Source organism: Corythoichthys intestinalis, chromosome 2, assembly GCF_030265065.1.
Source record: "Corythoichthys intestinalis isolate RoL2023-P3 chromosome 2, ASM3026506v1, whole genome shotgun sequence".
In the NCBI taxonomy this organism is placed as follows: domain Eukaryota; kingdom Metazoa; phylum Chordata; class Actinopteri; order Syngnathiformes; family Syngnathidae; genus Corythoichthys; species Corythoichthys intestinalis.
The window spans coordinates 33184804-33200852 of NC_080396.1; the positions used below are offsets into that span (position 1 = coordinate 33184804).

The following is a 16049-nucleotide window of genomic DNA, read 5'->3' on the forward strand; positions in this document are numbered from 1 at the left end:
ATAAAAAATAAAAAAAAGGGCTCTGCCATTGGAAAGAAAATGGGAAAAGGAAATATAAACTCACGAAAGGCCTGCAGTATTCATGGGAATTTATATTCTTTGCAACTTTTCGTTTTCTGGAAAATAGGTACCAGACTTTATATCCTTGTTGTGTTAGGTTACAAATGGCAAAGCGGCTTGAAAAGAATAAATAATTGAATAGGTTCGAATTCATCATGTGTGTTTTTTCTTTTAAAAAAAAATAGTAGTTGCGTCAAGAGTGATGTTAATTGCATTTGCATTAACACTGAGACAGAATATTTAGTTTGAAATATCATTATTTGTGGCTCCTACATTGAAATGCCACCATTGCCAACAAAAATTCATCACTAAATTCAGTTAAACAAAAACAACAACAAAAAACTACAATTTGAAAAATGTGTGCATTTGTACCGCATTATAATATGAAAGTGAAAAATGTTGTTTATCGTACATCCGCAACACTAGATGGCGCCATGGCACACCCACTATTATGTTGGTCAAAAGTAATGACGAAGAAGAAATGACCGGGCGCAAACATGGCGTCTGCCTTGGACGATGATGAGATATCCAGTGATGACTACTATTCCCTTCTAAATGTTCGGCGAGATGTACGTAACGAATTTGTTTGGCGAAGAACTAATATGTGCCAGCGTGTTCGAGCGTTTCCGTCCGCCGTCACACTATTTTGGTTTCCCGTTACGCGATCTAAGCATGTTTCACGTTAGCTCAATGGCTAACTTGTGACCCACGACATTGATTAGTGTTCTCTGCCTTTGCCTGGAAACTTTTTTCATGACATCCAACACGTTGCTAGCTCATAATTGCACTCCGGAAAAATGACCGGTCGAGAAAACAGCATGAATTTGTCTATTTGTTTTCTTCCGGGAAGTTTTAATTTGACGCCTTACTTTATTGCCGTTCACAGAGCTGGTTGCTTATGGTATCACCACTGACTACACTTGGATTTACTTACAGTTGATCAGATTAGACTGTGATGTCAGAGGATCGAGTTCTTACTGGTGTCTTCAATTGTGAATGCAGTGCACGGGGTGCTGTGTGGATCTTCGCATGTCGTAGTGGAACTTAAAACAGCAACAAATTGTTCTTAATCCTTTACTTTAAAATAATAGTGGAGTCAAGTTATTAAGTCAGATTGACTTGTGTTTTTTTTTAAACCACAGACACTGGAGACGTTTTACACTTTAGAATTCAAGTTAAAACGCCCACGGCTTCGGAAGTCTGATGAACCAAAGCATTAACCAGACAAAAACGTCAACAGGAATGTGCAAATTTTAGTGTTCTCCCTGTGCCTGCATAGGTTTTCTCTAGGTACTCCGTTTCACTCCCATGTCCCAAAAACATGCACGGTAGGCTGATTGAGAAGTTCAAATTGTCCCCAGGTGTGTATGTGTGTGTGAATGGTTGGTTGTCTCCTTGTGCCCTGCAATTGACTGGCAACTGATTCAGGGTGTACCCCTCCTACTACAGAAGTACTTGGAGGAGAAGTCGTTAGAATTCTAAATATGCTTAGGAAAGGTGCCTCGATGCAACCTTTAAGCCACCTTTAAAGGTTACTCCTGACAAACCTTTACGAAACGAAAGGAGATGTATTACCCACAATCTTTTACGACATCAATATTTAAAGCTACTGACCACTGATAACATTTACAGACTACGTAAAGACAATGAAGAAGTTTTATGCTTTAGAATTGAAATGACAGCACCCAAGGCAGAAGTCTCTTATGGACCGTCCAAAACATAGGTCAGAATCATAAAAAATTAAGGTAATGTATAAAATCTATGTTACAGTGTAATGTTTCTTCTCACACAACAATACTCAGAAAACACGTTGCAACTGAACTACTGTCAAGTACAGTTATCCTCAAAATGGCTTAAGTAAATGTAATATCATAAACCTGTAACCAAACAGTGTTCCAAGAACATTCTTGCATTTTCTCATGTTAAATCCATTAAACCCTTCTTGAGGATTGTTATCTAATGTTTCCTACTGTAATCGGCAAGAACATTTGATGTAGACAGAATAGACGTTTCCCCGCGGTATTTCTATTGTCCATTCAATGATTATTTACATTTTTCTGTGTTTCATTTTTCGAGAAATTGCTGCAAACTTAAGAGTCGTGTACCATTTATAAGGCCCGAATGAACTTTTAAGGTGTTTGGGGTGGGTGGGGTTTGTTGGTGGAAAAGCATCTCTAAATTAGCTGCAATTGACTTGCAAACCGTTCACCAATGAGGACAAGCATTAAAGAAGATAGATTGGTAGATAGATAGATAGGTAGGTGGTATTTTTAAAAATTAAAAAAAAAAAATCTAAGAATGCTAATCTTCATGGCTTCAGGCAACACAAGACCAATTGAAGGCAGCGTACCGGCGATTATGTATGTTATACCACCCAGACAAGCATCGAGATCCAGAACTAAAGCGACAAGCAGAGCAGCTTTTCAACCTTGTACATGAAGCTTACGAAGGTAACACACGACATACTGACAGCTTAACTCATTATCAGCATCGACATTCATGGAAACCTCTCTGTTTGTATGATTTTTATCGTAGTGCTCAGCGATCCACAGGCACGGGCAATCTATGATATTTATGGCAAGCGCGGACTTGATGTGGATGGATGGGAGGTAAGTGGCCATATGAAAGTTGGAGCAAGGATAACACTCTTTGAGACTGATTTGTTAGATAGGAAGTCAGATTTTAATTCTGTTTTTGATTACAGGCTTTTTTATTGCCCTTAAATTGTCAGTACAGTGGTACCGCTACATACGATTACAGGCTTTTTTATTGCCCTTAAATTGTCAGTACAGTGGTACCGCTACATACAAAGTTAATTCGTTCCAGGACCTTGTTTGTAAGTCAAAACGGTCGTATGTCGAGTAGGATGTTCCCATAAGAATACATTATAATTCCATTAATTCGTTCCACAGTCTGAAAACCTACACCAGACATGTCCAAAATCCGGCCCGGGGGCCAAATGCGGCCCGTTGTCAAATTTCATCCGGCCCCCAGCCTCAGTCATAAAATCAATAACGTTTGGCACGGACTTAATAAATTGGTCAGCAGTACTGCTACCAGCATATGAAGTAGCTTACACACTAAATGCTGCTCCTTATTTACCCACGAAAAGGCAGCAGCACTCCAAGCTACGTTACCTCATGTGATCCTTTACTCCCAATATTCTAAAATGGCGACAATCAACAAAAAAAAAGAAAGTTGATTGCGACGGCCGACACTTCAAAGATAGGTGGAAATTGGACTATTTCTTCGCTAAAATACGCAACAACTGTGTCTGCCTCATTTGCAAAGAGACAGTCGCTGTTTTTAAAACGAGTTCAATGTGAGGCGATATTACCAAACAAGACACGCTGACATGTACGACAAGATTACAGGGAAGCTTCATAGCGAGAAATTGAAGCAACTTTAAGATAGTTTAACTTTACAGCAGCAGTATTTCGCAAGAGCCCGAGAGTCGAAAGAGAATGCAACAAAGGCTGGTTGCGAGATTGTTGAAATACTTAATTAAAAATGATAATAAAGCAAATGTGACACAAAGAAAGGCTTGCTAAAGGCTTGCTTAAATATATTGTTCTACATAAAGGACGTCAGCCAAGGTCGGCCCCCCGCATTTTTACGGCACAAAATCTGGCCCCCTTTGCAAAAAGTTTGGACACCCCTGACCTACACTAAATCCTTAATAAATACTAATGGTAATATTGCAAACAGCAGTTACACAGAGCAAAACAAATAAATTATACAATACAGTAATAGTAATAATAATAATAATAATACCTGTAATAATGTAACAAATTGGGTTCTAATGTGGCAGATGTTTTTTTGGCGGTGTACCTGAACGCACCGTGTGGCTGATGTGTCAGAGTGAGAGAGGACTTTTTACTTACACCTTTCATGTTCTGTTGTAGGGTTTCAGCTGTGGCGGACAGTAGGCATGTTGTGTTGCACAAGTTCTGAAATAAATGATTAAATACCTGACGAAGATGGCAATTTCTTGAGCGATGTAACAATAATGATAATTGTCACATTAACTTATAAAGACTGGCGAATGGAGGAGAACCACCTTGATCATGGACAGTTTTCGGGTGGATTGTCGAGCCAGTTCACAAACATGCACACCACGCTCATATTTTTCAATCATTTCCATCGTCATTTCAATGGTAAGCCTCACCTTTTTCCTTTTTTTCACCACCTGCACTAACATTGTTGGAAACCATGTTGATTTCTCTCAAGAAAATCAGCCGTGCGTCCATCTTGCGAGAAAACAAAGAAACTGCGGTGCTATCATAAATTCTCGTATTTCGAGCATGTCGTCGGATGTAGAAACAATGGCGATGCAAATTTTGAGTCAGATGACGAAAAGTTTGTGTGTCGATCGTATGTCGAGACACCATGGTATCTTTTTGTCTGATACATGTGGGATTTGTGAACTGTTAAAGCACTAATTCATGGCAAATGTTTCTGAGTGCAAGATATCTTCTATGTTGTTCTTTCAGGTGGTGGAGAGAAAAAGAACTCCTGCAGAGATTCGAGAGGAGTACGAGCGTCTTCAGAAGGAGCGAGAGGAAAGGAGACTGCAGCAAAGGACCAACCCTAAGGTACATACATCCGCAGCTCGACAACTGGCCTCATCTTGACTTGCATGACTGTCTTGTCTTTTAAGAGATTGTTCTCTAACTTCCTTTGCTTTGTAAGACAGATGGTGTCCAGATTTATACCCAGTCAAAATTGTGCAGTAGTCTTTTTCAAGTAAATAATTCCCTCAAGAAAGCTATGACTCTGTTTTCTCCCACTGCTCTTTATTCAAAGGGCACAATTAGTGTCGGCATTGACGCCACAGACCTCTTTGATCGTTATGATGAGGACTATGAGGACATGGTTGGTGGCAGCGTCCCACACGTGGAAATCAACAAGATGCATATATCACAATCCATAGAGGTGACATATGCTGCTACACTGTTGCACATCTGTTTCTGAGGATATCTGGCTGGTTTAATAAACCCTGTATATGTGTTCCTTCTTCAGGCCCCACTTACCACAACTGATACGGCTATTTTGTCTGGTTCTTTGTCCACACATAACGGAAATGGAGGCGGCACTATCAACTTGGCCCTGAGGAGAGTCACCTCAGCTCAGGGTTGGGGCGAGGTACATTATAGTATGTTACTTAGTACGCAACTCTGAAATCAATGGCAGCAGTCATCACCAGTTTTTTTTTTTTTTTAGTTAAACAATGTTAAGTAAAATACAAATCGGATTCTATAAAACTTGGGACGCTACACACATTTTCACTAAAAACTGAATACATTGATGTGGGAGTGCTAAATTTCAATATTCAAAATAGAACATGAATGACGGATCAAATTGTTAAACTGAAAAATTGTTATCATTTTAAGGGGGATATATGTTGATTTAAATTTCATGGTGTCAACAAATTTCAAAAAGCTAGGGAGCAAAAAAAAGACTACAAAAGTCAAGACCAATTTCAATGTATTCACACGCACACATTCATGTTTACAAAGTGTACATCATATCAGTGCTGAGCCAAGACGTTGTGTGAGCCAGGTCTCCTTAAAAAGCTACTAAAAGCTTATAGTCAGGAGCCTGCGTACATCAAGACAATCATAAGAAAAATTATCAGATGAGCAGAAGGATGAGTTGTAGTATATTACAGTGTTCTCATACAAAACATACTAATGAACAACAACAAACTCTGTATATCCCCCCCCCCCCCCCAAACACACAAAAAGAATAACAATAAAAATACTTCCCTAGAAGAGAATTTATAACCTAAGTATGTTGGAGTTGTTAGATTTACTGATCAGAATGATTTTTAGCATTGTTTTAAAGTTGGAGATGGATTTCAACACCTTTAGATTTTCGTTGAGCTCATTCCGAATCTGAGGGCCTCTAGTTGCAATGCTCAGGCTGTTGCCAACAAGTCTTCTCTTTTTTCCACTGATGAGGTTTTTGTTCCTGGTGTTATGAGTATGGAGAGGAGTCCAGACTGGTTCACATTAATTACAATTTGGAACATTATGCATGCTTTATGAAATGTGTTCAGCTAAGTGAGTCGGAGAGGGTGTAAACTATAAAACAAGAAGTAGGTGGGGGCATTAAAACTAGCCCAGGACATGGCCCGTGCCATCTTCTTTTGTAGGGTTCTAATTTCTTTAGGTGACTGGGGAATGTGTTACACCGTATGGTGTTAAAGTAGTTGATATGCGGCTCAAACAAGGTTTTGTACAAGGTAAGAAGTGCGGTTAAAGGGAGATGGTGTCTTATTTTGAAGAATAGACCAACATATTTGGATAGTGTTGATGTAAGGCACTCTATATGGCATTTGAAATTGAGAGACTTGTCAATGAGGACTCCCAGGAACTTTGTGAAATCGACTTGTAATAAATTCTCGTTTACTTTCAGACAAATCCTGTTTGTATCTATTGCTTTCTTACTTGATCTAAATACTATTTAACTGGTTTTGTCGATGTTGGGGGAAAGTTTGTTGCACCTGAGCCAGAGATCTGTCTTTATTAACTCTGCATTCAAAATGTGCTGTAGGTCTAATGGGTTTTTATGTGAAAGAAACAAGTTGGTATCATCAGCAAACAAAATCATATGTAATATGTCAGAAGAGTTAACACGGTCATTAATATAGATAAGAAAAAGCAGTGGGCTTAAAACTGAACCTAGGGGCACTCCATATTTTATTTCCTTTTTTGTAAAACATGACTGTTAATACTGACATATTGTTGTCGACTGAATAAGTAACTTCTGAACCGGTTGTATGCTATTCCTCTAATACCGTAATGATGAATCTTCTCCAGTAAAATATTAAAGCCAATGGTGTCAAAAGCCTTGGATAAGTCCAGAAAAATACCAACTCCACACTTGCCCTCCTCAAAGACATCATAAAATTTTTCAACAAGGTCTAGAATTGCCATGTACGTTGAATTCTTCTTCCTGGAGCCATCTTGTGAACTGGTTAGAATATGAAATTTGTCTAGGTATTCGCTTAGTCTATTGTGCACAACTCTTTCTAGTACCATAGAGAGAGTTGGTAGAACTGCATTTGGGCGATAATTGTTCATGTTATTTTTATCTCCAGATTTGTAAACTGGAGTGATTCTAGCAATTTTGGTGTTTTTTGGCACTACGCCATGAAGTAATGACAAATTAATGCAGTGTGCAAGTGGTTTTGCAGTTATATGGGCAATAGGAATCGGGATCTTACTGTTTATTTTATCTGCTGCTGCTGCATGAGAGCTTCTCAGGTTTTTGATAATTGTACGGAGTTCATTAGCATCTGTCGTTCTAAGGAAAAAGGAGTTTAAATAATTGCCAGAAAGATAGTGTTTGTAAAATTAACCTACAGGGGGTCTGATTTTGTTTGCAAGTTCCTCACCAATGGAAATGAAGTGGTCATTTAAATTGTTAGCCAGTAGAGAAAAGTTGCCGTCCAAAGAATCTGGTAGGACTGGTGACTTCTGGCCTCTGTTTATGACATTTTTTGAGTCACCTTGGGCTGCACTAATATGTTCTGTATAATAGCTACATTTGCTTTGCTGCAGTTACCACTAATTAAGTCCAATGGCAACATGATTGCGTATGAAAAGACTTACTCAGGGGGCGTTTACATGATGACGCTCCGAGAATAATACGATACATTTTGTGTTTGCATTTACATGGTTCTATCTAGGTTCTGTCTCCATTCGAACAATGTCGCAATTCCGAGTGAGGACGATGTAGTACTCATGCCAGGCCCAAGAGGCAGTGCAGTTTTACAAGGTGGCGGCCAATGATGCACTTCCTTGACAACAACCTCCTCTGCACGGAAGAAAGAGGCACAAAATGCGAACATAAAATATATTTAATTTTAAAATATTATAAAAACAGTCAATTAAGGCCAACGTTCCACCATGTTTGCTGTTTTGAATGTTTAGTAGCAGCGACTGCGCATGCTCAAAGTGACGTGCGTCAGTGCTGACGTCATCGGAGCGAGAGCGTTCCTTTCATATGGTTGCAGAGCAATCCCCGCAATCGAATCCTCCCACTTTGGAGGCCGGAATCAAAAGTTTGCATCTTCCCCTTCCGTTTTCGCCGTGACCGTATAAATGCGAGGCAATTTCCAAACATAATCGTTGCGTCTCGGTGTCGTAGGGTCACCATGTAAACGAACCCTCAGAGTGGCAGTGTGTTTCAGAAGCCAAGATGACTCATTCCTCCAAGATTGCACAGAAAAGAAGTGGAGGAATATCAGAGAGGGGAGAGTCTGAAGTTATCGTCGTCATCATCTACAGTGCATAATATCATTCGAAGATTCAGAGAATCTGGAAAAAAAATACTGGATGCCCATGATCTTCGGCACTTAAACAGCACTTCACTACAAGCCGGAATGGTACTATAAATGAAATCACAGTATGGGCTCAGCAATACAGAAATTATTGTGGGTGAACACAACCACCTTGCCATCCGCCTTTGCCAGCACAAACCCTGCAGTGCAAAGGAGCCATTTCTAACCAGGACCTAGAAGCACAGGGGTTTTCTCTGAGCCAATAAAAATGGATTGTGGCAAGGTGGGAAAACTCATCTGTGGTCCGATGAACCACGATTAAAATAGAAAACTGGGACCCTATGTCATCCAGACTAAAGAGGACAAGGAAAACCCGCAGTTGTTAATAGGAGTGTGACAAAATATCGAAATGGTGATACATCATTATACGTTGCATCCCAAAAGGTGATTGATATGCTCATGCCAAGAATCGAGATATCATTTTAAAAAGGTGTCAATGTTTAAAAAAAAAAAAAGGAACCGACAAGTTGCTACCACAATCTTCCAAATAAGTCAATTACATGCGATGGCATTTTTCTGTTGTCATTCTTATATTGAGGCAGCAAAGGGAGAGAATTTGGCACAAAGTAACCGATAAATTACTTTTCAAGTAACTTAGTTACTTTGATAATAAAGTAATCAGTAAAGTAACTTGATTACTTTTTGAGGCATAATCAGTAGTTAAATTACTTTTTCAAGTAATCTGTGACAACACTGATGATATTAAAAGTAAATGCCATTTTCATTTTCCTGAATGAGTTTAATAGTGAAAAACTGACTTATCTTGCCAGGAGGGTCCCTTTGATGGGAACAGAGTAAATGTAGTGAGTTACAGCCCTGTCACACATTTTCTGTCCATGCAGATAGAGCTTGGCGCCGGTGACACACACGGACCTCTCTTTGGAATGAAGATATTCCGAAATTTGACTCCACGCCTGTAAGATTTTAAGAAGATGCGCAGCAAGTGACTCAATTATAGACAACTGTTAAGCTAGTACTTTTGTGTGTTCCATGTCAGCTATGTGACAGCGCAGTGTGGCCTCCAGTTTTCGTCCCGAGGTGTGCGTCCTGGCATCACCACAGTGCTGGCTCGTCATCTTGACAAGAACACAATGGGTTACCTGCAGTGGCGTTGGGGGATTCAGTCCTCCATGAACACCAGCATAGTCAGGGACACCAAGAGCAGCAATTTTACATTTGCAGTGCAGGTCTGCCGCTAGCACACATTCATATATGCGCCACCATCAAATCTACAGTCGCCCATCATTAATGAGCCATAATGTCCGCTTACGTTTTGCAGCTCGGCATTCCACACACTTTTATGATGATGAGCTACCAGTACAAGTTCCAGGATGAAGACCAGACAAAAATTAAAGGCTCCTTAAAGTATGTTGTCAGAAGATAATATCATACTATTATAAATACACTGGAAATATTTTTGCACTGTTATTGGCGTGTATGTTGCAGGTCCGGTTTCTTTGGGACGGTGCTGGAGTATGGCGCCGAGAGAAAAATCAGTCGACACAGCATTTTGGGGGCCACGGTCAGCGTCGGGGTGCCTCAAGGAGTCTCACTCAAGGTCAAGTAAGTAGTTCTTTTATTTATTTTTTATTCATTCAAAATGGTTGGCCACCATTCATAACATTGGGTTGGTTGGTCTTAATTTTACAAATTGAACACCCTGTTGTAGTGAATTCAGTGTTTTATGTACTTTTTTCCAGGATATGTAATCGTACCCTTCCGTGGTGACTTTTTCACATTACAGGGAATTGACATGGATATTTTCAACTTGAATCATTTTTTTCCCCTCATTTTCGATACAAATCATTTCATTTTTTGAGAATTTTTTTGGATGGAACATTCGAAAACTTAAGCGTGTTGTGTCATTAAGAGATGTGACATAGTTCATCTGCTTGGCTGTTTAGTAATAAAAGTGACTGTCTGCAGACTAAACAGAGCCAGCCAGACGTATTTCTTCCCTATTCACCTGACTGACCAGCTCCTGCCAAGTGCCGTGTTTTACGCCACAGTTGGACCACTGGTCTTCTACCTCGCCATGCAGCAACTCGTTATCCGGCCGTACGTGCGGGCCCAGAAGGAACAGTAAGAAATTCTCTGTATTTTATGCAAGGAAAGTTGCTGGAGGAAGCAGCGCATGCATTATTTGCGGCAGTTTTTTTTTTTAAGCTCTTTTTATTCCCTCCCATCTATCTTTTAACAGAGACTTGGAGAAGCAGCGCGAGAGCTCAGCCTCTAACATAGCCAAGAAGAAACAAGAGGCAGAGGCAGCGGTGAGAACTTCATTAGAGATGGGGCTGCTGTTGTGTTAGACGCAGCAGAAATGTAGAAATGTTGCTGGAATGCCCATGTGGAGACGGAATAAGAGAGAAAGTCTTAGTGATTTCATGAATACATAAGATCCATCTGATCCCAAATTTTGTTTCTGTGTGCCTTTTTTCATCTTTGAAGGTCTTGCTCATGCAGGAGTCAGTGCGGAGGATTATTGAAGCCGAGGAGTCTCGAATGGGTACGATTAGTAATGTCTTTGTGTTTCTTTAACAGCTACAGAAATGCTTGAGTGCTTTTGAGAGACCCCCCCTCAAAAAAACAAACAAACAAACAAAAAAAAACATTTTAGTTATCGGTGCTTCTATTCTCACTATAAAACAAAATTATGTGACAGCAGAAAAGTTTTTGGACAGGCTCATAAACAATGCGAATGTTTTTAATAGGCGAATAATGGTGTTGTAATCGGTCAATGCCTTTGAGTGGCAATAATTGGTGCTTTTAAGCCAACCCTTGATAAGAGCACTAGTAAAATACTTTAAGCACACCGTTAAATTTTCTGCTGTAGCAACTGTCACCGTAAAGGTTGTAGTTTACAGTTTTTAACGGTCTGGCAGATTTTGCTGTAGTAATGTTTTTTTCTTTTTATGAACACTGAACTGATCTTTCATGTGTTTTCTTTACTATGAATGAGTTGTGATTCACTCAGATGTCGCTACACTCGGGAAAATAACTCAGTTGCATAGGATTTCCACTCCCCAGGTCTCATCATCCTCAATGCCTGGTACGGCAAGTTCGTGACTGATAACAGTCGAAAACACGAGAGGGCAAAGGTAATTGACGTAAGCGTGCCCCTGCAGTGTCTGGTGAAAGACTCCAAACTCATCCTGACTGAGGCTGCAAAGGTATGAGAGGAAATTTTCTGATGTCAACCGTTGCGTCGGAGTTTGTCAACATGTGTATGTTTTGTTTTTCCGGTTTGTATTTTAGTCAGGGCTCCCTGGTTTCTATGACCCCTGTGTAGGGGAAGAAAAAAGCCTAAAGGTGCTGTATCAGTTCCGCGGTGTCATGCATCAAGTCCTGTCAGGAGACTCTGAACCACTCAGGATACCAAAGCAATGTGAGTTCTTCCCCCAGTTTAAACAGGTCAAGATACATTTTCACCAAGTGTGTCTCTAAGGCTAGGTTCATACCGCAGGTCTTAATGCACAAATCCAATTTTTTTCGTTTTTTTCCTACTTGAGTGAGGCATTAACTTAACGATCCTAACGGGAGAGGTCACATAAAACTGGACCATTCTAAATCCTATCTAGGTCATTTTCGTATGTGGTTAAAATTTTTCCAGAGTGTGGCTGCTGTCAAGTCTCTCAAATCAAAATTCACGCAGCAATTACGTCAGCAAAGAGTGAGAGGCACGGAGGACGGCAGCGACGGAACTGTACATTAGTACCTAGTTTGAATGCGGCTTTTAGGGAAGAGGCGGGCTTGACAACAGTCATTATAAGAAAAACAAAATGTGTGTGTGTGGGAGGGCGGGGGGGTAAAAGATATTAGAACGCTTGGTTTTCTTTCTGTGCGCCAAATGAGCAGTATACTGGTCCTTTTAAAGAAAATAAGCATATTGAGATGAAGTTCAATATTTTCTGTAATGTACAGATAAACATTAGACTTTCATATATTTTAGATTCATTACACTCAACTGAAGTAGTTCAAGCCTTTTATTGTTTTAATATTGATGATTTTGGTAAAAAAAAGTCAAGAAAAAAAAATTACTATCTCAAAAAATTTGCATATCATGAAAAGGTACTCTAAAGAAGCTAATAAGTACCTAATCATCTGAATCAACGAATTAACTCAAAACCCCTGCAAAAGATTCCTTATTCATTACTCAAAACCGCAATAATGGGCCTGACTGCCGACCTGACTGCTGTCCAGAAGGGCATCATTGACACCCTCAAGCAAGAGGCTAAGACACAGAAAGAAATTTCTGAGCAAATAGGCTGTTTTCCAGAGTGCTGTATCAAGACACCTCGGTGGGAAGTGTGGGGGAAGGAAAAAGTGTGACAGGAAAGGCTGCACAACCAGAAGAGGTGACCGCACCCTGAGAAAGATTGTGGAGAATTCCGATTCCAGACCTTGGGGGACCTGCAGAAACAGTGGACCGAGTCTGGTGTAGAAACATCTAGAGCCACCGTGCACAGGCGTGTGCTGGAAATGGGCTACAGGTGCCGCATTCCCCAGGTCAAGCTACAGAGAAGCAGCAATGGACTGTTGCTCAGTGGTCCAAAGTACTTTTTTCAGATGAAAGCAAATTTTGCATGTCATTCAGAAATCAAGGTGCCAGAGTTTGGAGGAAGACTGGGGAGAAGGAAATGCCAAAATGTCCAGTGTCAAGTACCCACAGTCAGTGATGGTCTGGGGTGCCATGTCAGCTGCTGATGTTGGTCTACTGTGTTTTATCAAGGGCAGGGTCAATGCAGCTAGCTATCAGGAGATTTCAGAGCACTTCTTGCTTCCATTTGCTGAAAAGCTTTATGGAGATAAAGATTTCATTTTTCAGCACGACCTGGCACCTGCTCACAGTGCCAAAACCACTGGTATATGGTTTACTGACCTTGGCATTACTGTGCTCAATTGGCCTGCCAACTCTCCTGACCTGAAACCCATAGAGAATCTGTGGGATATTGTGAAGAAGAAGTTGAGAGACACCAGACCCAACACTGTGGATGAGCTTAAGGCCGCTATCGAAGCATCCTGGGCCTCCATAACATCTCAGCAGTGCCACAGGCTGATTGCTTCCATGCCATGCCGCATTGGAGCAGTCATTTCTGCAAAAGGATTCCCGACCAAGTATTGAGTGCATAGCTGAAATAATTAATTGAAGGTTGACTTTTTTTTGTATTAAAAAACACTTTTTTTATTTGGTCGGATGAAATATGCTAATTTTTTGAGATAGGGATTTTTGGTTTTTCTCGACTTTTTTGCCAAAATCATCAATAATAAAACAATGAAGGCTTAAACTACTTCAGTTGTGTGTAATGAATCTAAAATATATGAAAGTCTACTGTTTATCAGTACATTACAGAAAATAATGAACTTTATCACAATATGCAATTTTTTTAAGAAGGACTAGTATATTTCAATATTGCTTACATGGCCGAGAGTCATGGCAAACTGATGGTATGTGTGGGCATCATGTGTGTGTGCATGCGTTCTATCAATACATATAAACTTTAAATATAAGACTAAACGGGGATTATTTATGTCTGTGTTTTGTGTCCTCTTTTGGGAAAACAAAACATGATCACCCTAGAATGACGTACAGCCAGCATGTGTAGTTGTTTGTTTTGATGCTTCTGCGCAAGCGGGTCAGTTTGCTAAGCGCTGGTCAGACTGGTCAGGTTAGTGCGCAACTGCGCATGCATAATGCTTGGACGGGCTCAATAGACAAAGGCAGTCTGAACGGAACACAGACATTCTGGTTGAAGAACACAAAACATTCCCAGAAAAGAGAGAAAAGGATCAAACTATTTACACAGCAAATAAAAGACAAAAGCGCCAATGGCCAACACTGGGCAGGACCGGCGTCAAGGCTCAGGCTAGTCACTCATCTTCTTGCAAGGAGGTAATGGTTTCTTCATACCCAAACCTTTTCACTTTAAGGAAAAATAAGCTTTAAAAAAATTAGACAAAAGCATTGACAAAAATATTGAATTGTGCATTAAGACCTACGGTCTGAACCTAGCCTTAGTGTTTTCTGTTGCGTCATCTGTGAGCTCTGATTTGTCTCACTTTTCCTGCTTGAATTTGGTAAAAGGGAAGACTACGAAAGGTTGTTTTTATTACCTGTCACCGAGTATTTCCCTCTAGGCTACTTCTGTACACTCCACATCAGCGTTTTGAACCACAAGAATTATTCCATGTTTTATAAATCAACACGTGTCTTCTGTGTTTGACATATTTGTGCATGTTCTTCTTTGCAGCACACAGGATTGACACAGACACATAGGAGTTCCTGTGCTGACCAAAAAAAAAAAAAAAAAAACACAACACATCGCAGCTGGGAAGACGGATTTGTCTGTTTTAGATATGACAGAGAACCCCTCCACCCCAAAAAAATCTACATATTGATCAGTAAAGAACGTGCAGGAAGGGAAATAAAGCATCGCAAACGATATTTGTGGACACATTTGAAATGTGACCCTGAAATCATTTTAAGATCTCTAAGGCCTCCTCAGGCTGCATTTACTCTTACTGAGGCATGTCTTTTATGAACACTTGATTAAGTTGTTTAACATTGCAGTGCCTATGTGATTTAAAATAATTGCACCAGTTTGTTTGCCATTAATTTAAAAAAACATTTATCCATTATATGTAATTGTGCATCTTTCTTCTTCTTATCGGTCAATCTTTCAACAAATGGATTTAGATGTTGATGAATGCACAGGACAGTTGGAGTTCAATAAAACAAATTATTTTCTCCCCCAATACAAATGAAAATTCAAATCGGGTAGCTGGTCATCTCCTCTTGGATTGTCAGTAGGGTTGCCAACTGTCCCTTGAAAAATGTGTAATAGTCTGGTATTCAGAAACAAAAGTACATGTCTCGTATTGAGCTTTCAAGGGACATGCTTTTCCCTTGTTATCATCAAACTCGAAAATTGTGTCTTATTTGTACAACGACCGAATACTGAAAAGGTGCTTTACAACAATATGCAGGGAAACGCATTCCCTCGCCTATCCTGCTTTTTGACCAATGAGCTGACGGAACAATGACTATACAAAATCCCACTCATCTCATTAGTTGAGCTACTGTCGTTAACGGAAGACAACTTAGAGTGTGGGATGTCTTTTCTTGTTCTTCTTTGTGTACTCCAGTTTCACTAATTGTATTATATTTTTGTGTTCTGTCAAATTCATTATATTTGGAGTGATCATTTGTGAAAATGTTATTTCTGGGGGGACTTTGAACGCACCTGAATTGTTAAAAGAAAATTAAAAACGGACACACATCAGGGCCTTAGGCGTTAAATTATACAATTTAAAATTTAGCAGGACAGATTTAATTCTAATATATTTTCTATTAAAAATACATTGCTGATAACTGTTTTCCATGTGCTTGTATAATTCAAATATGTACCTAATTCAGTTTTGAGTAAAATTATTATAACATCACTTTTCACATACAAAAAAAAAAAAGAAAGGCTGTTATCGGACCAACCGGTGTTTCACCATCTCAAGATCAAGATGCCCATCATGCTGGTCTGGCAGAACACCGGCTCTACCAATGAGGCCCTGTTAGAAGCATACTACCAGTGCTCTGCTACCAGTGTTTCAAATCCACAGTAAGGGAAGTAGCTACTGGCTGTCCTAA

General features: G+C 39.9%; 2 protein-coding genes across 2 annotated transcripts in view; one reads left to right on the top strand and one right to left on the bottom strand.

The window, feature by feature from the left end:
- camta1a (calmodulin binding transcription activator 1a) overlaps window positions 1-1125 on the bottom strand; it is a 568653-nt gene extending 567528 nt beyond the window's left edge. Inside the window, exon 1 of the mRNA XM_057830217.1 lies at window positions 995-1125. The gene's annotated coding sequence lies outside the window, so the exon portion shown is untranslated. The remainder of the gene's footprint in view (window positions 1-994) is intronic.
- On the top strand, window positions 496-15779 carry dnajc11a (DnaJ (Hsp40) homolog, subfamily C, member 11a). The gene is made up of 16 exons (XM_057830249.1): window positions 496-629; window positions 2381-2510; window positions 2596-2669; window positions 4554-4655; window positions 4867-4995; window positions 5083-5205; window positions 9253-9326; window positions 9408-9597; window positions 9690-9775; window positions 9857-9973; window positions 10337-10492; window positions 10611-10680; window positions 10859-10916; window positions 11438-11580; window positions 11666-11795; window positions 14659-15779. Exons 1-16 carry the CDS (start codon window positions 558-560, stop codon window positions 14682-14684), a joined length of 1680 nt encoding a protein of 559 aa, XP_057686232.1. The 5' UTR covers window positions 496-557; the 3' UTR covers window positions 14685-15779.
- Window positions 15780-16049: the final 270 nt, after the last annotated feature.